The 25053-nt window shown below is 45.0% G+C and overlaps 1 protein-coding gene across 1 annotated transcript in view; it reads left to right on the forward strand.

Annotated features, from left to right (window-relative positions):
- Positions 1 to 25053, forward strand: part of SCFD2 (sec1 family domain containing 2) — a 414644-nt gene that overhangs the window by 366742 nt on the left and 22849 nt on the right. Inside the window, exons 6-7 of the mRNA XM_002919405.4 lie at positions 12573 to 12718; positions 23613 to 23747. Coding sequence (XP_002919451.1) covers positions 12573 to 12718; positions 23613 to 23747 — 281 coding nt within the window. The remainder of the gene's footprint in view (positions 1 to 12572; positions 12719 to 23612; positions 23748 to 25053) is intronic.

Raw genomic sequence — 25053 nt, forward strand, 5'->3', positions numbered from 1 at the left:
ATGAAACCTTTGTGACAACGTGACTGCTCATTAAACCTGGTTCGGCGCTATCCACACAGTTCTGTTTTGTTTTTTCACCTGGAGAGAGGCCAGCATCGGTGTAGAAATGAAGGCAGTTGTGAGGTGGTGTGGAAGACCGCATTCAGACATTACCGAGCTGGACGATCTGTGTTGGTTGCTTTTTGTTTCCCCACTGGAGGCCCAAAGAAATGCTAACCATTTTGGAGTTTTCTTTCTACACTAACTCCCAACTCCCCTGCTGTTTGTTTCAAGGCTGGGGAAGCTGACACACTCTGCCTTCAGATCACAGAGCTGGCCATGGCTTAGCTCACTAGCTCTTCAACCCCTCCCCATCCCCACGCTTCAGGGGGAAAGAGCACCTCCTCTGAGCCCAGCCCCTCCTCCCTCACCCTCCATGACACGTGGTGGACATAGAGTCACTGTGAAAATGGCTGCAGACTCAAGAATGTCTCTGACCAGAAGGAAGTGAAAGCCCAGAAACCCTGAGACTTGGTGATCATTCATTTTTGCTGCCCTGTAGACTTGCAGTCGAGCTGCGCTGTCTCCCTCAGATGCTGGAGGGGATCGCGGACAGACACTGTGGGAGCCTCATACTGGGTTGGGCTTGGGACAGGTACAAAGGCCCCAGAAGGCCGCAGACGATGGCCCACTCCACCATGCAGGAAGCCTGGCCCCATCCTCAGGGTCAAGGAGGAAGGGAGTAGCAGCCACCTTCTCTGCAGCATCTTCCAAGCTCCCTCCAACTTCAGTGTGACCTGAACCCCAAGTTTCAGGAGGCGGACATTTGCCTGTCAGCTTGCCTGAGTTCCCTGCATGTGGTTCTGGGGTCCGCCCTCAAGGTTTTTCCTTGCCTCCAAGAGAGATGATACTTCCCCTTCTCCCTGATGCCACGGGCCTGCTGGCAGCCCTCTCTGGACTTTGTCCCATCTCTGAATCGGGCATGGCTAACCCACACGCTAATCCACACCGCCTCCAAAAGAAAGTACAGAGAAGCAATAGATCAGAGGCCTCATTTAGCGGGAGCTTAAATTTCAGGCGTGGGGATGCTGGCTCAGTTCAATGGAGATTTACAACAGCAGGTGCAGGGGAAGCTGAGACTGAGGCAGAGAGGGATTTTGTGTGTTGGGGGAGGGGAGAGGTAGGGGGCTCATTTGATCTGCCTGCTACTGGAAGAAAACTAAACTCCATTTGCTCTGCTATTCTTTTAAGAAACAAAAGAGATGAAAGAAACTTTAGGCCAATAAGCTTCCCTTTTATTCTTCCCTTTTTCTCAAATAGATCAGAAAATGATCCCACATTATCAACCACCTAGCCTTCCCTTAAAATACAAATTAAAAGCAGTGTTCCTCCATACTTAAAATCTCATCATAACATGCTCAGCAAGGCTGGAGCTCAAGAAACAGAATGGAAAAGAAAAGACGTAGGTTTTTTAAAAACTCCTCTGAATGATGATGAGAACAAGAGGCAAGGAGGGTCAGACAGTAATTGGAAAAGCTTTTAAATGCGCCATGATTTCGACTTTTGATTTCATCCTCTCCTACAAGTGGACAATTAGCCATAGAACAGGTTTGTTCTATGGTAATTAGCAGGCAAGCCAAACCCTGAGTGATTTATTCATCATAACTTGGATAAGAGAGCATTTCCCAGTGACACATTACAGCCAGAAATGACACCCCATTATTCCCACACTCTCAATCTTATTAGCATTCCTAAAATAAAGTACAACCTTATCTCTTAAAAATCCTTCATGGGAAACAGACTTCTGGTACTGTTTTTATTGTTTTTATTTTTCAATTATTTTCTGTATTTCCTTGGGTTATTTATTTTTTTAAATAATATTTTTTTTATTATGTTATGTTAGTCACCCTAAAGTACATCCTTAGTTTTTGATGCAGTGTTCCATGATTCATTAGTTGCGTATAACACCCAGTGCTCCATGCAATACGTGCCCTCCTTAATACCCATCACCGGTCTATCCCATTCCCCCACCCCCCTCCTCTCTGAAGCCCTCAGTTTGTTTCCCAGAGTCCATAGTCTCTCGTGGTACTGTTTTTAAAACCAGCAACAAGACTGGACCTGGGCTAGGATTCAGAAAGGAGAGAAATAGCGCACTGCAGCATGGTCTGCCAGCGCTTCCTTCTTGGTCTGCTCCTCCAGGAAGCCTTCCAGGTGATCAGCTGCCTCCGCATCAGGTCAATCAGAGCAGCCCCTCCCCCCCAGCACATACACATACATCTCTGCGCTGAAGCATAGGGAGGGACGGAGTGTGGATGGTAACAAGGGACAGGGCTGGCCGCAGGTGGTGGCACATTAGGCATGCTTCTTGGAAAACAGATGGGCTCAGCCTCTTGTGGGTCTCGGAGAGACCCTCCACGGAAGGAGCCTCTGGACTTCTCTTTCCCTTTATTTCTGAAATGTCAGATTGGCCCATTGGTTCCAAAACTATGCACTTGCCTGCTAAAATAAAATCATGGCAGTCTTTTCCCAATGCAAAGAAGAATAAACGAAGCAGATCAAATTTTCCCGACCGTTGGTTTATATCCCTGTGTTTTCTTACCTCTGTTGCTGCTTTGGCTCTGTAGCGCCCAAAGAGAACAAACAGGAGGCAAGCAAATATTAACATAAACACTGTCAACTGTGCGTAACCCACGGGTGTGCTTTGATGACACCTTTGCATACATGTAATATAGACTCATTTTCCTCCTGGTTCAGAAAACGAGATCAACTGTAGTCCTTTGTCACAGTATCCTGTAAGGTGCAGCGTGGCTCCCAGATACTCTCTGCCACCTGACAGATTCTGAAAACGACCAGATGCAGATAATCTCTCGTCCCCTCTGGGAGTCCAACAAGCCATTTGAGCCATTCAAAACCACCAGAAACTTCAACACTTTGAAAGGGGACTTATAGTAGAAATGGCAAATTTATCATTCAGTAGAACAGATTCCACAGGTTAAAAACAATGACCTGTTGGGAGACACTCGCGGTGAGATATGCCATTTGAGAGCTTGTCTGTGATCACTGAGGAGCCCGTGTGCCGTCCTCCTCGGAAATGGGAAGGTTTGTGAACACAAACTCTGGTGAAAGTGGCTCTGTGGGCATTTCTGGGTCTTGTGGCAGGTTTTATTCCTGGCAAAGGAGCCCAAATTCAAAGTGATATGAGAGAGATCTGATTTTCCTGTGGCGAGAAGCCTGATCATAGGAGATTACATAACCAATCGATGCCTGCCAGTTTAAAGAAACAGCCTCACACAGTAGGTATTTCCATTACTCTGAGTGCTGAACTTCAGGATCTCTTTGTCCAAGGTGATTTGGCTCGATTTAATAGGATCCTATGTTCCCAGCATACGAAATTGTGTAATTTAATATGAGACAGCATCACCATGGTTTTTACGAAGTCCTTCATGCCTCCCTCACAGAACCACATAATCTTAAGATGAAGAATCTATGATTATAGGGAGGGCAGTCAGAAAAGCTGCCTTGGAGAGATTTTTCAGAGGCATCTTAGAGGAAATGTTTCAAAACAGGAGGGGCCGTTTCCTCTTTCAGGGATAAACCAGGAAGGTCTGTTTTGCTGCCTCCTTGGCCTTTTCTGCAGCAGCCTTTAGGTTCAGCGCCAAGGGCTCCTTGACCCACGGCCTGCATCCTGCTCTCTGGGCCTCACTGCCAACTTGACCTTGCACCCTGCCATTAAAAATGCCAGTTCCAAAGCATATTCTGGACAGTTCTTCCTGCAGGCTTCCCCACCTTGTGCTTTCTCCTGAGAGAGCCTCAGCACTCAGGCTAGAATCCTGGGTGCTCACATCCTCTCGTGACTGTACAAGTCCTTCCCGGTCCACGACACATCCCAAACCTGCCTGAGGATCAAAGATCACAGCTGTCACTCCTTCCTTTTGTCAATGGTTTTAAAAAACCCAATTTGCCAGAGGCTGAAAAAGTGGTGCGACTGGTTTTTGTTTTGCTAGAGTTTTTAAGATGATAGTGGATCCATTTAAGAGATTGTATGATAGACGGTATAAAGCGTAATTATATAATAACACCCATGAACCCACCCCCCTGCTCCCTTGCCTACCCCTGCCCCCCACTTCTCTGAAGTTTGTATTTATCATTCTTGTTCTCTTTTTTTTTTTTTTTAAAGATTTTATGTATTTATTCGACAGAGATAGAGACAGCCAGAGAGAGAGGGAACACAAGCAGGGGGAGTGGGAGAGGAAGAAACAGGCTCATAGCGGAGGAGCCTGATGTGGGGCTCGATCCCATAACGCCAGGATCACGCCCTGAGCCGAAGGCAGACGCCCAACCGCTGTGCCACCCAGGCGCCCCCATTCTTGTTCTCTTTAAAACAGTTTTCTCTCCTCTGCATGTACCTGTAAACCATGTCGAGTTTAGTCTTGCTTGTTCAACGTTCAGAATTTATGTGGCCAATTGGGGTGGCTCTTCTGAAGTAGCCCTTCTGGGACTTGAGCCATTTAGGCGTGCAGCCCGCAATTGGTCAAGACCATCAGGGAGCTCTTGTTTGAGATTTCCTCCAGAGCTCCTTTATTATCACCTCAAGAATCAGCGCTGTCGCTTTGCAGCCACGTGTGGCCTGATCCAACTCTCTTTTTCCTCTCCCCTCTCTATTTCCCCCACCCATTTAAAAATAGGTAGTGGGTGCCTTCTCTGAGCCAGGCGCTCTGCTAGGGCTCAGCAGTAGACCAAGCAGAGCCCGTGTCTCCACTGGGGATTTACTGCCAGTTCTCCTCTCCTTTCTTCCCGTACCACGTGGGCCATAACTTAGGCCACAGGCTAGGAGATTCCAGGCCCTTGAGCAGGATTCAGTGAACAGAGAGGCCATGGGATCAGTGAGGGCTGGGAGCCCGAGGAGGGAGGCTTATGGAAGGACTCCAGAAAGTGGTCAGCCTCCCGGGGCCCTGTCCTGGGCCCTCTGTGGCCTCACCTGGATATTTCTGACTCCAAATCTCTTTGTGAGGCCAGCCTCCCCAACACAGTCTTGCCAGCAGAGTTACGCCATTCGCTCCACAGCGGCGGAGGAGGCCCTGCCATGTGGTATTTATAGATCCAGGACTCCATGATGAGAGAGGAAATGAGCCCTGTAGGTGCTAGACTCTGACAACCCAGATTGTGACTTTATGGTAGAGGAACTGAAAAGTCCCGCGAGGCCATCAAGCATTAGATTGATGACACTGATACAGCTGCCTGTGTATAAACATGGGACCTCAGAAATATGTTTATAGATATACTTTTTTGATTTATATATAATATAACATAAAGAGTACAAATAATATATGTATCATTCATGTTTCCTCGACCGGCTTCCACAGGACCCATTCACCAGAATGACTGACGTTCTTCAGTCCCTCTATAAAATACAAGGACTTATGCCAACACTCTGACCCCTCGAAGCTCTAGGGCAGTCTCCACGTGCCGGGTCATCTGCTCTTCCTGGTTGCCTGTGATTCCCAGGAGTCATCAGCCTGCTTATGCCGGTGGTGCTTATTATTAAGTTGCAAACTTTAATTAAACGTTCCCGCATTTTGATGAAATATGAATTCAAAAAGAAAATCATTTTGGTAAAAACCAAATGGAATGCTTTTGAAAGACTCAGTCAAAATGAGTCACTTTAAAAATGCCTTTGAGTTAGGTGTGAACAAGGTGACTGTAGAAGATTGAAGGAAAAAAGTTAAAGTCTAGAAGAATCCTGCTCTCAGATTGCTACAGATGGCTTTAGCGTCTCGTTCTACTTGAAATGGACGCAAGTTGGAAATTGTACATGGTACACCATGGGGTTTTTTTTAAGTCATTATAGCAGACAAGACTCACAGAGAAGACCTTGGCCTTTCCTCGAAGATTAGTGAATAAAGGGACATTTATGATTTAATTTTAAACAAAATTATATATACACATATATGAATATATAACATATAATGTAAATTCTGTGTGTGAGAGATTGATTTTTCATGATCCCCCATCTCTGAAGGACGCACAGTCACCTCTGGGTCCCCAGCACGTTTGTAAAAGAGACTTCTATTATAGTTGTACTTACACGCTTACAGGACGGCCCTACTCAAGGGTGGTCTATATACTGTCAGCCAACCTCCCTGAAAGAGTTCAGATGTGATGGCACTTGCTAAGGTTTATTTGGTTTTTTATTTTGTTTGGCTTTGTTTTCATTTGCCAAACATGTATTGAGAGCCACGAGAAAAGAGCCTAGTTTAGAAACAATGGTTTGGAGAGAGAGAAAAAGGCAACGTCAGACTGCTGGATGGATGAGGGAGGTCATGACCTCCCAGAGCTCCGTCCTTTCTGGCCAGTCATACTCCCAGCGGACCTTTTCTCTCACTGCAGCGGGGACCCCTGCTCCGGGGCTCTGCTGAGCGGCAGGGGTCCAGGGATGGAAGCTGGGAAGCAGCCTGATGTTCCCAAACTCGGGGCCAGCAGAAGGATGAGGAGGCAAGCTTTGGATAACTTGGATGAGAAAAGGGCCTCTTGACGAGGCTCAAATATTTTTTGACCCTAGCTCTTCCCAGTCAGATGCGAGGGCCTTTCAACCTGGGAGGAGAATAACACTTCTGAAAGGGGAACATTTCAAATCCTATTTTAGCCCTGCCCCCCAGTATCGAGCCACACAAATGGCATGCTTCTGCTTAAGTGAGTATGTGTGCACATGCTTGTGCATGTGTGTGTGCGCGCACGCTCACGTGTGTGTTTCGGAAGGCCTCCTGTGAGGGCTGCTTCAGCTCCAATCCAGACAAAGGCCTTGGACACACTCCTGATAGGAGACGCTTTAGTTTCCTTAGTCCCTAAGGAATAAAACCAAACTTATGGAAAAATAGGTTATTTTGAAAAGGTTCTGAAGCACCAGAAATTTTCCAGCCTGTTCCCCGAGAGAGCAACAGAGGAGAGCTCGGCAACGTGGAGTAAGGAGGGTAGCTTCGTTCCAGCCATCCCAGGAGGATGGTCAGCTCTTCAGCCTTACTCCATTTTCACTTTGTTGTGGCTGGAAACGTGGCTCCCTGCCGGGTACAGAGCCACAGAAACCACTGTTCTCTCTCTCCCTGCTGAAGTTAAGGGACTTCAGTAAGTGGAGACGGGGGAGAGGGGAGCAGAGGGAGGGGAGGTGCGGGCACAAGAGCTCTATTCTGTTGCTCTGAGGAGTAACTGGACCCCTGCCTGAGAGATCCCCGAGCCCTCCAGAGAAAGAAATTGCAGGGGTATGAGTCATCCCCCATTTCAGAAGAACACAGGGGTGCCCTGGGAATTGGGGGCCTCCCTTATCAAGGCGTAGGCAACTGAAGTACACAGATCGTGCTTGGCTAAAGGCTAGGATCAGCTTCTGGTTTATTATCTATTTAACTAAGTGGATTAAATGAGAATTGACTGGAATTGTACACTTAGAGTTCCCTTACAAAACACTGTTATCTCATAAGCTGGCTTAATGGAACAGGCTGTCGGGGGCTTATTAGAAGTAACTGAATACAGCGCCTTACAGAGCAAAAATCCAAAGAAGGGTATACAGCCTGGCTGGGAGACCTCACAGCTTCTGTGGCTACAAAAGACAGGCCTGGAGTATGACTGCAAACCGCAATGTTAGCACCTTACCCCGAGGGACAGGCGCAGGTCTTCCCAAGAAGAAAGGCATTTGCTACTTACTCCATTTTAAAAGCATTTCTTCAATATTAAGGCTGAATTAAGAGTTTCACTGATATTTTATATATGTGGTCTCAGCACATTTGAAAGACAGCAGAGTGGAGTGGCTAACAGGACCATCTCTGGAGTTAGACTGCAAGGGTTTGACCCTTAGCTTTGCCACTTATTAGTTGAGTGGCACTGTGTTGGTTGACTTCCTTAGGGCTCAGTTTCCCCATCTGCAAAGTGGGACTGCTATTAGTAGCGACCTCACTGTATTTCTGTGGAGATTCAATAAGCTGAGACATACACACGTCTTAGCATAACCCCAGGCAAGGTGACGGTCTAGTGAGCGTTCAGCGATTAGAGCTACTACTCTTGTCGCAGAAAACATTCATCCCATTTCAGAGCTTTTGGGCCCACATCAGCTTTAGCTATTAATTGCCGTATGAATCTGGACTGGGCCACATTCACAGAGGAGACTCTGGATGGTGGGGGGCAGTGGACATGGAGGAGCTCAGGTCTGTGATCAGCAGGACATTTGGAACCCTGACTTTGCCAGAAATGGTGATATGATCTTGCACAGGTCATTTATCTTCTCTGATCCACATTTCTAAAGTGTGTGGTGGCTGGGGGGAGTGAAACTTTCATTATAGGATTTGGGTAAGTGAATGTAAATCCTGCTTTTGGTAAAGATCGATATAAATACGAATAATGCTCAGAGACCGGCCTGGTGTCCCAGAAACATGTACATTGTGGAACACTTGCTTTGAGGATATCAGACATGGTGGCAAGAGGTGATGCTTTGGGGGCGCCTGGGTGGCACAGCGGTTAAGCGTCTGCCTTCGGCTCAGGGCGTGATCCCGGCGTTGTGGGATCGAGCCCCACATCAGGCTCTTCTGCTATGAGCCTGCTTCTTCCTCTCCCACTCCCCCTGCTTGTGTTCCCTCTCTCGCTGGCTGTCTCTATCTCTGTCGAATAAACAAATAAAATCTTTAAAAAAAAAAAAAAAGAGGTGATGCTTTGGACAGAAGTTGCTCACGTGCAGTTTATTTGAACAATGAAAATAATTGACTATTTTTCAGGAAAGTTTTACTTTATTTGTGAATTTAGGACTTTTAATTTTCCCTCCAACAATGTGATAGCCTTATTTTTCTTTTTTTTTTTTTTTTAAAGATTTTATTTATTTATTTGACAGAGATAGAGACAGCCAGCGAGAGAGGGAACACAAGCAGGGGGAGTGGGAGAGGAAGAAGCAGGCTCATAGCGGAAGAGCCTGATGTGGGGCTCGATCCCACAACACCGGGATCACGCCCTGAGCCGAAGGCAGACGCTTAACCGCTGTGCCACCCAGGTGCCCCAATAGCCTTATTTTTCTGTTGGTTTCCTTTGAGTTTAATTTACTGGTAATCTGTAAACGTTTCCATCAAACAGTCTGCCCCACAGTTGACCTAACTCTCTGCAATTATACATTAATTTCAATGTATAGTCCACAATTTCCATGAATTATCTATAATTTTCAGTAATCTACAGTCCAGTAGATGATTCTATTCCACTCAGTCTAATGGATGAATGTCATGTTACTTTCCAAAAAATTGAAATAGACCATATGAAAGATTGGATGACTCTTTCTATTCGATAGAAAATGAATTAGATTAAATAAAAAATTTAGCCTGGGGGCACCTGGGTGGCTTCATCGGTTAGATAGCTGACTCTTGATTTCAGCTCAGGTCATGATCTCAGGGTCCTGAGATCAAGTCCTACCTCCAGCTCCACACTCAGCAGGGAGTCTGCTTGAGATTCTCTCTCTCCCTCTCCCTTTGTCCCTCCCCCTGCTCAAGCTCACATGCCCTCTTTCTCTCTCTCAAATAAATAAGTCTTTAAAAAAAAAAAAAAAAGATTCTCTCTCTCCCTCTGCCCCAACCCCCCCAACATTGCTTATGCTCACACTCTCTCTCTCAAAAAAAATTTTTAGCCTATTAGCTGAATCCTGTTTTAGAGGAATTGAAACATCGTGCGTGGTATTAGAACCAGCGATAGTCTTCTTATTTTCATGTCTTTTTTTACTTGAAAGACTAGTACAGAATGTCCAACATTTAGATATAATTGATATGATTTCCCATATTTTAAATGGCTCAGGCTGAGAGTTTAAGGAAAGAAGCTACACAAATGAGCGAGAAGCTGTAACCTTCCAGGGTTTCTTCTGGTTGGTTATTGACTAACGCACAAGCTGGTCTATCAGCTAGGGCTGCAATGCCAAGGGTAAGCATGGTGTGAGATCAACACATGCCCTGTACCTGTGGGTCTTAACTCTTTTGGGTTATGAGCCTCTGCAAGAATCAAGACACAGTTATGGACATGGCCCTCAGAAAATTACACACTTTCTCCCATCCACAAAGTGTGATGTAGAATTCTGGGGAGTCACAGGAGGTCCTGACTTCCCTCCATGCTCCCCCCACCACCACAGCTCACTGAACGTGGAGGCTTCCTCTTACTCTGCTTGACCACACTGATTTTTTTTTAATGACTCAAGTTGGATATTTCTGGAAACCAGGAGTTAAAGACTAGTCAGAGAATTTTTATGATACAGTGAGCAATATACATATTGGTTTTTGTCCCCAGTTCCTGGCATACAGCTATTAGAGCCCTTGGAATTTCCAGAGTGATGAGAGTGTCTCGTATGCTAGTGGGATGACTAGTGGTTGGGGCCCCTATCAGCTTCAGGATGGAGGGCTGGTTGCCAGAAAAGCAAGGACATGTTTAGAGAGTTGAGTTTTCAGCCCCACCCCCCAACCTCCAAGGAAGGGAGAGGGGCTAGAAGTTGGGTTAATCACCAATGGCCAGTGATTTAATCAATCATGCCTATGTAATGAAACCTCCATAAAAACTCTTAAACAATAGGGGCGGAAGAGCTTCTGGGTTAGTGAACACCTCTAGGTGCTGGAAGGTGTCAAATGGCGGGATCCCGTTGGAAAACAGCCTCAAAAGGTTAAATACAGAGTTGCCAACTCTACAACAATGATTCTACTCCCAGATAGATAGATAGATAGATATCCACGAGAAATGAAAACGTATGTCTACATAGAAATTTATAAAACTTAGCAGCATTATTCATAGAACCCAAAATGTAAAAATAACCCAAATACCCATCAACTGATGAACGCATCCATAAAATGCGATGTATCCATACAGTGAATTTAGTCAGCAATAAAAAGAAATGAGGTAGTGATGTGTACTACAACTTGGATGGAACCTTGAAAACATTATGCTAAGTAAAAGAAGCCATTCCCAAGCAATCCTATGTTCTGTGGGTCCATTTATATGCAATGTCCAGAAATGGTAAATCCATAGAGACAGAAAGCAGCTTAGTGGTGCCAGGGACTGGGAGGAGGGTGGAAAGTGGAGTGACAGTTCACAAGTATGGAGTTTCTTACTGAGGTGATAAAAATATTCTAAAATGGATTGTGGTGATGATGGTCGTACAACTAGTGAATATACCAACAGCTACTGGATTGTACACTTTAATCATATGGTAGTTAATTTGTATGGTATATGAATTATATCTCAATAAAGCTATTCCCAAAAAGGAATGCAGGCTCTGGATCTAGGACGTCTGTGTTTGAATGCCTGTGGAAGTTCTGGTGTCCAGTGACAGGGATTTGGGTGCAAGTATGGTATTTGGAAAGATATTTCTGGAAGCATAGTCAGGAAGTAGAGAAGTGAGCCAGGGAAGGAAGGAAAGCCAATAAAGGGGCATTAAGGAGTGAGTTATTGTTGTGGGCAGCTGGGGCTCCATCCTTCTGGGACTGAGCAAAGGCTTTGGAGACCACACTTCGGAATTGTGCCCCCAGCGAATGAGAAAGCTAGGTTGTTCCTACAAATGCTGACTTCCTAGGACACCCAGCCTGCCCCACACAAAGGCCAAGCATGCTCGTACAACCAGAGGAAGCCCACAGACAAGAAGAGAGACAGAGACAGAAACACAGAGACAAACAGGAGATAGGCTGCAGGTACTTGAGGTCGGAAGCAGAGAACACGAGAACTGTTCCCCAAACCTACAGTGATGTCCAGGGTGACTGAGCGGATGTGGGCAAGCATTGCCAGCGTCTGTTCCCAGCAGATGTTCCCGAACCACTCTGTGCCTTGCTGCCTGCCTCCTTGGAATGGGGAACATAATAGCTCCTGTCTCATAAGGGTGCCGTGCGGATGAATGAGTTAACATATCTGAGTATTTGAGACAGCCAAAAAAACGCATCTTGGATCTTTGTTTTTTAAACTTCTGACTTATCCATGATCATTTCTCTTCTGAATGGGCTTCTAACAAGATAGAGAAGAAATGCAGCTATTATAAGTGTCTAAGAAAAATAGAATCATTGCCGAGAATAGTCTTCTTATTAGGCCCTCTTTGTGTATTACCAGCTTCAATAGCTGCCTTTTGAAAGGCACCATATGCTTTGTGAGCACATTAGGCAGATGCCCATCCCAGCAAGATCTGTTCCCGGAGCAGCTATATCATCTCTCAGTCTCGCTCTTCTGCTTTCCGGAAACTGTTGCTGGGATTCAAGCAAGAGAGGTTCATCACAGCACTGTCTGGTACTTTTCTTTGTGTCGCTCCCCGTTTTCCCAAAGCTATGTTCTGAGCATAGTAGACCCTGGGGAGCTTTCTTTCTGTGAAACTTCTACAGTGTGGGCACTGAAGCCAGTGGCTGCCATTCCAGGTGACTCTGAGTTCTACTTCTGGCAAAGACATTTACACTTGGTATGTTTCATTGCTCCTGGGTGGTTAAAACTGCCCAATTGGGCAACAGCCAGGGTAAGATACGGTTAAAAGAAAACCCAACTGTGTTACATCAAGCTCAAGCCGTCATGATTAAAACTTAATTTTAGGTGTGTTCACCCAAGAAAATCTCTCTGGATTGTTTCAGGCTGTGACTCTTCAATTAAGCTGACATTTCCCAAATCCAAAATTGCTGCGGATGAGCTCTTCGCCTCGCTTCGGGATATCGCTGGAGCTCGGAATCTCATGAAACAGTTTAAGTCTGTGTATGTTCCTGGAAATCATACCCACCAGGCAAGTACATATGTTTTAAAGTAACAATCTAATCTGTGTTGTATTTTTAGGATTCAGAGACTGCAAAAAACAAATTAACATTTTAGCCTCTCTAAAACGAGGGATTTGTTCTAGATAACTCCAAGCCCCCTTCTAGTTCAGAGTTCTGGGTGCCCCTGAATCTGAAAGCCTCTTGATTCGTTTGCACTTACAGGCTTGATGCAGGGAGATGAGCGCTGGACTGGGGGCCAGCCACTGCTCTGTAGCTGTCCCATATCCTGTAACCTTAGGCAAATCTCTTTACTTCACTGGGCCCTACTTTCTGTGGGTGCAGGGGAGGGGCTGGCCTTCTGTGATTCTCAAGCTTTGAGATCTTAGCAGTCCCTAATCATTCTGAGCAATTAGAACAAAATTACCGAATAATACTATGGCAAGGAAAAAAGAAGTTTGTGACAACAAAACCTTTGTTGTCCTAAGGGCAGTGGGGGACTTTAGAAGGGTTTTTTGAATAGTGAGTAGGAAGATAGTATGAGAATCCAAGATTATAAACTCAGTGAGGGAGAGGCCCCGAGAGAGCCAAAGGGAAGCTTAAGGACTGAAGAAAGGCTGGAGTCATGGAGGCTGGGCTGTCTCTGTTGGACAAGGATGCAGACACAACTAAGGTTCCTGGTGGCCAAAGATAGCTTTGAGGGAAGAATGGATGTTTCTACAGGAAAGAATATTAGCGGAGTATGTGCAAGCATCTTCTCCTTCGTCTCCCCCTGAAATCTCAGTAAAATCTACTCTATTTGCTATGGCTGCTTGGGGAGTTGAATGTGCATTTAGTAGGGACTCTGCCATAGCGAGGGGTTCAGCGTCAGAATGCTGACCGTTTAAGGTGGGCAGGTAGACAAGAGCTAAGGTTATCTGTGATAGTAGCCTGGCCAAATCCAGACTCTTTCTCCCATGTATTCTTATAGTAGCTGATACTTGAAGAGTGCTCCCACATTGGGCTTGTCCTTTGATCCTCACAGGAAGTAAGCCAGGGAAACATTATTACCCCGAGATCCAGGAAGGCCACGTTGACTTGTCAAAGGTGGTCAGGGCCAGATGCCAGGTTTGGGCTGCCGCTACAAACCTCCTCCCCGCTATTACCATGGATCTCGTGAGGCTCTGGAAGTACTGACTGATGGTGCTGCTGGGCAGCTGAAATCACCCACCGACATATGAAAGACCTTGGAAGCTGGCTCTCCACTTAGTAATGTAAATTCCCATCCCTTGGTCAATGTCCTGAGAACACCACCACCACAAAATACAGATAAAGTCCCTCAGATCATTCATCGTATGTAGTTTGGTCATTAAAAAAATCACCAATCTTAGGGGCGCCTGGGTGGCACAGCAGTTAAGCGTCTGCCCTCAGCTCAGGGCGTGATCCCGGCGTTATGGGATCAAGCCCCACATCAGGCTCTTCCGCTATGAGCCTGCTTCTTCCTCTCCCACTCCCCCTGCTTGTGTTCCCTCTCTCGCTGGCTGTCTCTATCTCTATCGAATAAATAAATAAAATCTTTAAAAAAAAAAGTTTATAAAAAAAATCACCAATCTTAAATACAGCAGTATGGACTAGTTCTAGAAGACGTAGAACTGGTGATTTATGATGAGCTTTAGACCAAAGAATGTCAAGATGCAAGTGGCTGCTATAGTTAGCAAAGTGCAAATAAACCACTAAGTTAATAAGCTCTTTTCAGTTTTATGATCATCATTGTGACTAATTTAGCCAAATTCACATAAACATGCATTAGCTATAAATGCCGGGCATGATAAGCACAGTGATAAATGGCTTTATCTCCTAGGCTTTATCTCCCTGCTGCCAACACTGTCATTTCTCCAGACCTCAGAACCCTGTCCTGCAGCCATTGCCTTCAGAAAATGAACTTCCCTTTGTAGTATATACTCTCTTACAGTGAGTCAATAACATTGACCCATTCACTGAAAATCCTAAATGTCAGTAAGCAGGAAGTAGGGGCAAGGTGGGGAGTATGTGTATCTTACGGTGATTTAGTAAATAATGATACAGACACATGCTCTGAAATGTTGTGCAACCGTAAAAATGATTGAGACAACTCCAGATGTGCTTAGCAGGCCTGTGTGTGAATCCTTGGCTCAGGCTTTGCTTCTCGGAGAACTCAAACTGAAACAGAGGTTTATGATTTGTTAGGTTAAAAAAAACAAAACAAAACAAAAAAACACCTGTAGATGATTCAGTCAAGCATTTTTCTATTTTTGTTTAGAAAATAAAATAAAAAATAAAAAGTATATGGGTATGTATATTTAATAAGTCCTTAAAAATTAAGGAAAACTTTATAATGGTTGCCTTGTGGGGGATGGGCAGGGTTGGTTGGACAAGGAGGAACTCTGACTTCCTACTTTATACTTATGTGGACAGAGAAAGAGTTTTTGATGGGATTATGGGTGATTTTTACCTGTTCAGGTTTTTTGGTAATTTTTTAATTTAAAGTTTTCAATCATAGGTGTAAGCCCAGTGAGGACAGGAATTTTGACCTGGTTTGTTCACTGCCATATCCTCAGTGTCTAGAGTGGTATTTTCCATATAGTGAATGCTTAATGAGTATTGTTGGGGGCATCTTGAATGCAATACATATAGTTTTATCATATATCGGAGGATTTGGTGGCATGCAAAGTATGTATCATGAGAAAAAGACAAATGTCGAGACTATGTTCAGAGTCCCCTGTGTCTAGTTTTGAAGATGGGTCTTGACCGGGCAACTTTCTGTCATCTCTTCTCTCAACTGGGTCCTCAGCCCTGAGGCTCTGGGTGGTGGGGTCGGGTTGGGGGTGGGGACCATGCTTTCTATCTAGCTCCATGCTGTTTCTACACAGCATCTAGTTGCAATGTTCTGGGCTCCCTGGGATACCCAGGAAAGCATTAGACCTGGTCCAGCTCCAGATTCCTGTTCCAGCTCTGACCAGTGCTATGAGTTTAGGCTCTCTCCCCTGGATCCCAGGGCCCCTACCTGCCTGCCCCACACTCCCTTCTGCACCCCTCTTTCCTACTCTGGAGCACAGGCTGCCTCTCAGAGCCACTCCTCTTACCCCTGCTAGTGTCTGAGGCATCTCTTCTTTAACCTCCATCCTTTAGCCCTTTGGGAAAGTGTGTCAGCCTCAGCCCAGAAAGCAGACATCACTGTCATCATTTCAAGGAGAACATGATTTCATACAAGAAATCAACTACATATAAAATCTCTGGAAGGGCTGGGGGACTGGGATCTAGACTGCATTTCCAGAAATGATCCAGATCTCACACACCTGGCCATCCGAGGAAACCAGCCCCGCTGCAGCCAGGCGAGTGGCATCATGGGGATCATCAGCTGCCACCGAAGCTCTTGACTTGCAGAATCTACTGCCGAAGCCGGACAGCTCATCCTTGTGTGCTCACCCTGGTGTGTCTGCAGAGCCTCGCTCCGTGCTCACCTCCTAGAGGGTGGGTGGGTAGATGGCTAGGTGGATGGATGCATGGATGGATGCATGGGTGGATGGATGAATTAGATTCTGGACAGTGAGTCTTATCCACAATGGCATTTCTTATGCTAGTAATTTTTAGTGAGACCGAGGTTAGCCCGGAGCTAAATAGCAGTATCGTGGGTTCGAGCCCAGCATAGCAGCATTGAGTTCATAGGTCCAGAGCCCTACCAACTGTGTGACCTTAAGCAGGTTACTTCACCTCTCTGTGCCTACTTCCTCCACTGTACAAAGGAGCTAATAATAATAGTTCCTCCCTCGTAAAGATGCTCAAATGATTAGGTGAGTTAATACATGCAAAGCTCTTAGGACAGGAGCTGACAAAGACAGCACTATGTAAGCATTTGCTGTAACAGTTGCAGTGAAGGACAAAACAGGCCTTTCTTTTTGGTCCGTTTTTGTAGCATTTCACCTTTTCTTCTGCTAGGAGAGGGGCCACATGGAAGGGGAGTCATTTGCAAGCTGACTGTACCGTTAGCTGCTGTGAACGGTAAGAGTTTATTGCTGACACCCGTTGGTTTGGAAAGGTTGTGTTTGCTCATAGACTCTGTTGAGTGGAAACCTAAGCCCCCAGTTTTGCCTGTGCAGCAAGTCTTCTTATGCTTTTGTTTCTTCCTGCGAATGTTCCAGTTTAATGGGAGGCTTACCCTCGTCCCTAAACGCCACCGTGTTTGATGCGCCGCTCTTACCACTCTTGCTCAGCGGCAGCATCAGAAGGCGATTAGGCCGATGTCTCAGGGCGAAGAGCTTCTGGGCCCTGTCAGACGAAGTACTGTATGACTCTTGCATGACTTGCTTTGGCAGAAGTCTCAAAGTGCTGCGCTTGCTGGGGAAAACCTCGCACAGATGCGTACCGTCTTGTGCCTCCGGCAGGCTGAACAAGAGTACTTAGCCCAAGGAGGCCTGACTCAACCGGCGCCTGGTGAAACACGGCTCTCTGAACAGTCTGCAGCCCCAGTCCCCTTGTCAACAATCCCCAGCCCTGGCTGATCTTTTCCAAGTGCTAAGCTCTCTTCTTCTTCCTCCTGATTCTATCTTCCTCACTCCCGACCTGCTAGTGCCGTTTTTGAAAGAAGCGACACAAGATGGGACTAAACTGGGGGCCAGGAGACTTGGCTCTGTCCTGGAGTCCGCCTCTAACTGCCTGTGTCAACTCAAGCAAATTAGTTGATAGCTTTGGGCTTAGGTTGTCGGGTTTTTTTTCATATTGAAGTTGGAGGGACTACACTTAAAATGTTACAAAGTAATCTGCTTCTGGTTTGAAGGAAGGATGGGTGAATGGAAGGATGGATGGATAGATGGATGGATGAACAGATAGGCAAATGAACCACTTTTTAATCAGCAGAGCAAACCATTTCCTTTAAGAAGATGAAAGGGGAAAAAAATCAGTTATAGTAAAGCAAAAAATAAACATAAATGAGCCGTGGGACAGTCAAAGCCATCAGCAGTTTTGCACAGATGTTTTTCTGTACAGTCATGGATTGAGACAAAATGAATACTCTCTTGACTAGAGTATTAGAATCAATTTTTCAGAAAAGGGAGAAGCATCTAGGACTGAGAGGGCCCGTGGCTGCACCAACACCCATCAGCAAAGCCACGGGCAGCAGCGCTGACTGATGGGGATGTGATCGTGGCAACAACTCAGGTTTTCTTGGAAACTGATTATCTTGGACCATCTTTAAGGTGCACCAAATTCAGGAAGATGTTGGAGTTAGACTAGTTTCTAGAAATTGTCTCTGTCTCATGTATAATGCCAGAAACTGTGACTATACTCAATACCTTTGTTCAAGAACTAGAGTCAGGTCAGTAAAAGAATCTTCTAGACCTACTCCCATTTTATCCACCACAAATGAGTAACCAGAGACATAGACATAAATATTTTATTCTTCATATTTTGATTAAATATAGTATTTTTTTAAGTCTAGTTTGTTTTAGAAGAGATACTGGCCATTTAAAGGAAAAAGAGAATGTTTCTGGTATAAGATCAATTTTTTTGAAACTTCAGCTTTTTCACATTTAATGCCAATTGGGGATCTCATTAGGCTCTGTCCTCATGAAACTGTCGTAAAGGGCCACATGATGATTTTCATAGTTCTACTCACTTTTGCCTTTATGGACCTCTCCCTCTATAAAAACTATTAAAAATTATATTGTACAATTGCATTAGTACAGAGACAATATTATATATCAAAACATTATCTTTGACCTCAAAGTTCATTTTTTTCCTTCTGATTTTAAACTAATACATTTCCATGGGCCCCTAAAAGTCTTGTGGGCTCTGGGCACTGTGCCTTCTGTGCCTAATGGATTAGTCGGCTATGGGGTCAAAGCCCCCACTTGGCACCAGTCTGCCTAGGACAGGAACATAGCTAGCCATGAGGGAGCCGCAGGCGTGTCTCTTCTCTGGAGTAGTCCTTGAGGTCATTCGTGATGCAGTCACCCAGGAGCTACTCAGTTTGGTCCCAAGGTAACAGCTCAGAAGTGAGGGAACTAGACTCACATGGGGGGAGGGGTGGGGAAAGGAGTCTCCTGGCTTAAAAACTTCATATCCTCTAGGAGCCAGTTTCTCTGGAACAATTCCACAGACATAGCTTCAGGCATTCCTCCAAGGGACATGCCCAGTTATACAAGAGTCATCGTGCTCAGAGAAGCCCAAAGCTCTTGTTCTCTGGACGGTATTTCAAGCTCTCTCTAGTCTAATGCAATTTACTAAGCAGGGGTCATTTTTATCATAAGCCATCTTGCCTGGCTACAGTTTGACATTCTTCTCTTATCAGGTTTCCAGGGAAACAGAGCTAGAAAGTTAACCAAAGGTCAAATTCTTATGCAGAAGAGGGGGAAAGGGTCTAATAATCCTTTGCCTATAACATTGCAACTTGCCAGTTAAAGGCATAATTATATTAATGTTTCAATACAGACTTTACCGTGTGTCTGTGGCAGAGACAACGTATGTTCCCCAAAGTCCATTTCCTTTTCCTCCCAGGCACACTTAGACCACAATTTCCAGATTCCCTTGTGAGTAAATGTAGGTTTGTGACTAATTCTGGCCAACGGAACAATGGGTAGAAGTGATAGAGATCATTTTCAGCCTGAGGCCATAAAATCTCTCTGGAAATCCTCCAAGCTCACTCTCTTTCATCCGCTGATGAGATGTAAATCTTCCCAGTGGGATTCCAGTGCCCTGGGGAGTGGTGGCGACACTGATAGAAGGAACCTGGGTACCTGTACGGTTGTGTGGGGCAGAGATCTCCTAGTGTCAACACAGACAGGATGTGATATAAACAAGAAATAAATGACCAGCAAGGAAAGGAAAGAACAGTTTGTTTGTGTTTTTGATTCCTCTCCTCCCCACCCTCCAAAGGTGAACTGACAGAGTATGTTTGATCAGGAAAAGTAAATTACTCTGCCCAACTCTCTTAATGTCGGAGCAGACCACACAACTGATCTCCCCTCCAGTCCACCCTAACATGTGAGGAAAACTTTGAGCAGAGCACTAAGGGAAGACATCTGTCTCCCCTATCACCACCTTCTACGTGGTTCTTTACTGAGAAATGGGTGGCTTCTGGCTAAATAGAAAATTCCATGACAGTCAGAGGCTTCTCATCTAAGAAGCCATTGCTGAAGCCGGGCATTCCAGTCAGATTTCAGTGACATGATTTGGGACACAAAGCAATCCAACCTAAGTGGCTGAGAGGAAGGAGCCAAAGGTTCTCGACATTAAAAACCCTAATTGTAAAAACTAAGAAATGTGTTTGCTAAGAAGTCATGAGGCCAGTACTGCTTTTATGCCTGAGAAAGTCTTTCCCAAATTGTGCTTTTTAAATGGACAGTGTCAGTGTCATTTCGTCATTCTGTGCTTAGCTGTTTTAGTAAAGAATTAGAGGTCTTCTTCTGTATATTTAAGTGGGAAAACATATCAACATCTCTTCCGTAAAATATATGGTTTAGTGTGCTTTGGGTTAAAAGTAAAAACAGAAATAAAAGAAAAAATTCAAACTGGCTTAAGCAAGGAAGGTAATTTATTGGATCCCATGACTTAAAAGTCAAGAGAAGGGACAGTGTCCAGTGGTGAGGAGCCATTGGCTAGGGTGATGCTGGTGGGAACAGCAAATCAACGGGAAGAGCACATTCTCCCTCGCGCTTCCTGCCTCCACTATCCCTCTAGTGCCCCCTGTTGGCAGAGTCTAGCAGGTCTAGATGGCAGAGCACAAATGAGGTTTGCAGAGTCTCAGGCCAACGTGGCATAACTAAGTACAGAAGACAGGCTTTGGAGTTGAGAGACAACAGCTTAATGACAATCACATCTCAATAGAAAATGATTTTTCCAAATTGCTGTCAAACGAAAAGATAATCAGAAAGAACGCAGCCAAGAAATCTAAGAAATGAGTATCATGGAGCTAAGTCAGGCAGTTAATTAATGAAAGCATTTATATTATTGTTCTAGATTACGTGATGTGTTTATCTGTTACTCTCACTCTAAATAAACGTTACCTACATACTTAAAAAAATAAAAAGATTTACAGCCTTCCTCGATGGCATACAAGGATTACAAAATCCCAAGAATGAGGGTATTAAGGGACTAGCCCTTCCAAATCTCTGCTCACACCCAAGGGGAACCCCAGCTCAGTGGGTATTTTGTCCTGGGTGCTTCATTGCCCAGAGCTTAGCTGAAAGTGGAGCAGGGGGGAGGACAACATCCCCAGTCCCTCCACACTTCCTTCTTTCCCCGGCTCCCCCAGACCACACTGGAGAGAACCATCACCCCCGGCCCACGGCCCCCTGCTCAGAGGAGGTCAGAGTTGAGCATTTTAGCTGGATGACAGACTTCTCCTGTGTCTGAGCTCCTTCGACCACCACCACTCTTCCTCTTTGCAGGAAGTGCATCCTTCAGAGAGCAACAACCTTGTTGTGTTTTTTTGTAGGTTGGGGGACATACGCTCTCCTCTCTTAATCATGACAGCTTAAGTGTATTTCTCTGGGCTTCTGCTTCAAGTTATTCTATATAACCATATAGAGGCTAATAAAATAAATAAATGTAGGCCCCTGGAAGGAAAGTATGGCCCTTTATTTATTTGTTGGATTATTTTATGATTCCAGAAGTATACCTGTGAACTTTAGAACATGTGGAAAAAGAAAAAATAATGTCCCCTACTCCTAGAACCTAGAGATAGCCCTAATTACATTCTGGTGTACTTTACTTCAGTCTCTTCCATGCATAAGTAATTTGTTAATTTTTAACAAATTAAAAAAAATAGATCATTCTTGCTGTTTGTAGTGACGTTTTAACTGTTTTTGGAAAAGCGATATAGTGCAAAGTCTTCCCCCCGCCTTTGTCCCTTGTCCTGCTCTCCCGTCCAGGATCACTGCTCACGGCTCTCTGTAAATCACCGCACAATTGATCTTTTATACATTTCAGCAGCTACAGACTTCCAAATCCCCTGTGACACATTTTACATAAATGTCAGCCCCCCACACACACTGTTCCTCACCTTGCTGTTTCCACCCACACTTTATTCTGCTTTTGGCCAGATCAACACAAGAGCTTCTCTCTTCCTTCCTCTCTCTTCCCTTCCATGCCATTTCTTCCGACCAGCTCCTTCTGATGGGCACTTAAGTTGTTTCCCGGTCTTCTGCTATTACAAACAATAAGCAGCCTTTTATAGGTATCATTTGCATATGTTAACATATTTATATGATAAATTCCTAGAGGCCGAATTGCCAGGTCAAATGCACTTGTAATTGTGATAGGAGCTACCAAATGGCTTTTCACGCTGATTGCACAATTTGCACGCCCACCAGCAATATATGAGTGTTTCCCCACAGCCTCATCAAAGGTGCATGTTTTCAAACCTCTCCATTTTTGCCTGTATGATAAATTTTTAAAATCTATCTTAATATAGCTTTAGAATGGGGAAGTTTGAATCATAGTGTTTGCTTTTGTTTTTTGTGTTTTTGTTTGTTTTTTAAATTTCTGCCTTAATGGTATTCCTGCTCAGTGCTCTACCTTTCCTGAGTATTTCCCTGTGAGATCTCTGGGTATGCAGTAGTCGGTTGGACTCATCAACAGGAAAGCTACACCCCTCAGCTGAACAGTTGCTATTTCTCCTATGCCTTGTAACTTGCATACAATGCACATTACATTCTAGCTAAACAATTGTGTTTTATAAGATTTTATTTTAAGTAATCCCTACATGCAACATGAGGCTCGAACCTACAACCCCAAGATCAAGAGCCACATGACTGAGACAGCCAGGCACCCCTAAATAACTGCTTATTCTTTTGATGGTTTGTACCCTGCTTTATTTCTAAAATATTTTAAGTAAGGAAGTTGGAGCAAAGAGTCAAAAAATGACTGTGAGGAAAGCGAGATGAAGCCAGAGATGAAGTCAGTCCACCCAATAGCTCAGCACTTGCTGGAGGCAGGTCACAGACTCGGCCAACGCAAAAAGCCAGAGTTCAAAACACCTGGGCAGGACTGTGTCGGAACCTGGCTTCTGCGAGTCTGTACTAATCGCCAGAGCGTGCGGAGAGGAGACATTCATTCTCCTCTCAGCGATCACGCTCCAAACTCGTGGGCCCTGTGGGACTGGGGAGCAGAGACAGCAACAGGCCTGGGAGGAAGGTGGTCAGCTGGTGGGAAGGGAAGAGCAGAGGACGAGGAAGAACTTGGTAGGAAAGAGAACAAGGCAAGAGGAGTGGGGAACATGCTTAGAAAGTGCACTGGTCAGAAACAGCTGCCTCCAAATACTATCTGAACAGGCGTAGATGTATCGGTTATCGCACTGCAGCAGATCGAAATCGGCTTCATTCTACTGGAATTCTTATGGTACCATGGGGCCTGCTTTCTCTAAGCCCTGACCTGGTCACATTCCTGTTTGGCATCTTGGCTTTGTGTTCTGGCCAAGTCCTACTTGGAGTTGAGCTCTGTAGAGGAAGAAGGGATTGCTTTAGGCTTGGATCGTGACAGTACATCGTATGAAAACATTCCAGTTCCTAGTGGAGGGAAGCATAATTCTAAGAATGTTCAGGAAAACTGGAGACCATCTTCATGTCTGTCTCAAATGACAATCAATACTTTGCTTTCCAGTATTCTTCCTATATAAAATTGTCACTTTAAACCCAGATTTTAAAAACTAGTCCTACTAGGATTACAGCTCCGGTAAGAGATATTTGCTGGTAGAAGGGGGTAAGAACAAAAAATAGCGTTAGGGTATTAGGGTAAAATTTACCCCAAAAAACAGTGTTGTTACAGTTGTCTTTTCAGACACACAAAATTATAGGCATTGCTCAGTGTCAAAAGAAACTTGTTTTTGCTTCATTTGGTGCAGATAAAGCTATCGTCTCTCCAGAAAAACCAAACAAACCCTGTAACTTACAGCACAATATTTTGTCTTTCCAGGCATGCTATAAGCCACTGTTGAAGCAGGTTGTGGAAGAAATATTTAATCCCGAGAGGTCAGATCCTGTGGATATTGAACACATGTCTTCAGGCCTCACTGATCTCCTTAAAACTGGATTTAGTATGTTTATGAAGGTAAAGTAACCATGAAGAGGTAATCCTGATTGTACTGCCCTCTTTGTTGGGCATGAAAATGCCGGCACTCCGTTCACCCTGGGGAGGGCCACATAAGATAACACCCAGGATTTTGGCTCTTCTGAAATCCGGTGTAATCTTTACTTAACTTTGGTTATAAGCAGCCTGACCTTCCAGCCTTATCCACCTTCTTTTGACCTAACCACTATGGTCTTTTTTTTTATCGATATGTGAGGATGCAAGCCCCCTAGGACAGCACGAGTGAAAACTTTTCTCCTCCTTGGCCCACATTTTCACTTAATCCATATACTATTCCCGGGTCTTAATGATGGTCTCTTGCTCTTAATTCTAGAACTTATGTAGAATAAAGAATAATTCTGCTCGGTCACATGACTAGCATCACCCCCAAATCTATTTGAAAATGACTTTCATTTTAGCCTAGTGGACTCCCAGGTTCAAGTGCTTGACTTTCTCTGGCTAATATCAAAGAGAGGTCAAAATGACCGAACAGCCTTTGCCATGGGGATGAAAGGAGGAAAAGTACACAAATGAGATCTATTTTTAATTCACTATAAAGTTTCTAAATTTAAAAGGATCTAAACAAGATTACAGACTGGCCTCCCAGTCTATGCCAGGATTTCAGTTGTAATAACTCTTGGAAATAACAGAATGTTTTGCCTACTTCAAAGCCTCTTTGAAATCATGAATTAATCTACATAGAAGATCTGGCCTTTCAGAGTTCAGTAAATGCATATGCCAGAAAAACAGGTCCGCTGGAACAGCCAGAGGACAGAAGCCAGACAATCAGACTCTAGACAAAGCAGTAAATGGGCTGGAGGGGCTGCCCGGGGACTCCTTCCTGCTGCCTCCGCTTAGCACTGTCTGATTCCGTGTGGCTGCTGGATTTTCCCCTCTTTATTTTTTTTATAAAGTATTACAGATCAGCATCTTAAAAGTGTGTGGGGGCTCCTCCGTTGAATGTAAGCCTAAGGTTACCCAGAAGCCCTTCACAATGGCTAGTTTGCGTAGAAACTTCCAGACTAGACGTGGTCTCCCAAACCTTCTCCACTTGAGCACTCCCTTCCTTCACGAGCTTGGACTTCGCCCTAATGAGGGGCTAAAATAACAAGTGTGGGCTTTCAGGCCCAGGTCGGTGAGGTCTAAGGCCGGCCCCACAGGCCCTGTGCACTTGCCCAGGCAGGCCGCTTCCTCTGTGGTTGACTGGGGGCACAGTGAAGGCTCCGGCCTGCCTGCCCACTGCACACCAGATGCATTTCCAGTTTGCAGAGACACAGGGCAGGCAAGA

This window comes from Ailuropoda melanoleuca, chromosome 11, assembly GCF_002007445.2.
Source record: "Ailuropoda melanoleuca isolate Jingjing chromosome 11, ASM200744v2, whole genome shotgun sequence".
Taxonomy (NCBI): Eukaryota; Metazoa; Chordata; class Mammalia; order Carnivora; family Ursidae; genus Ailuropoda; species Ailuropoda melanoleuca.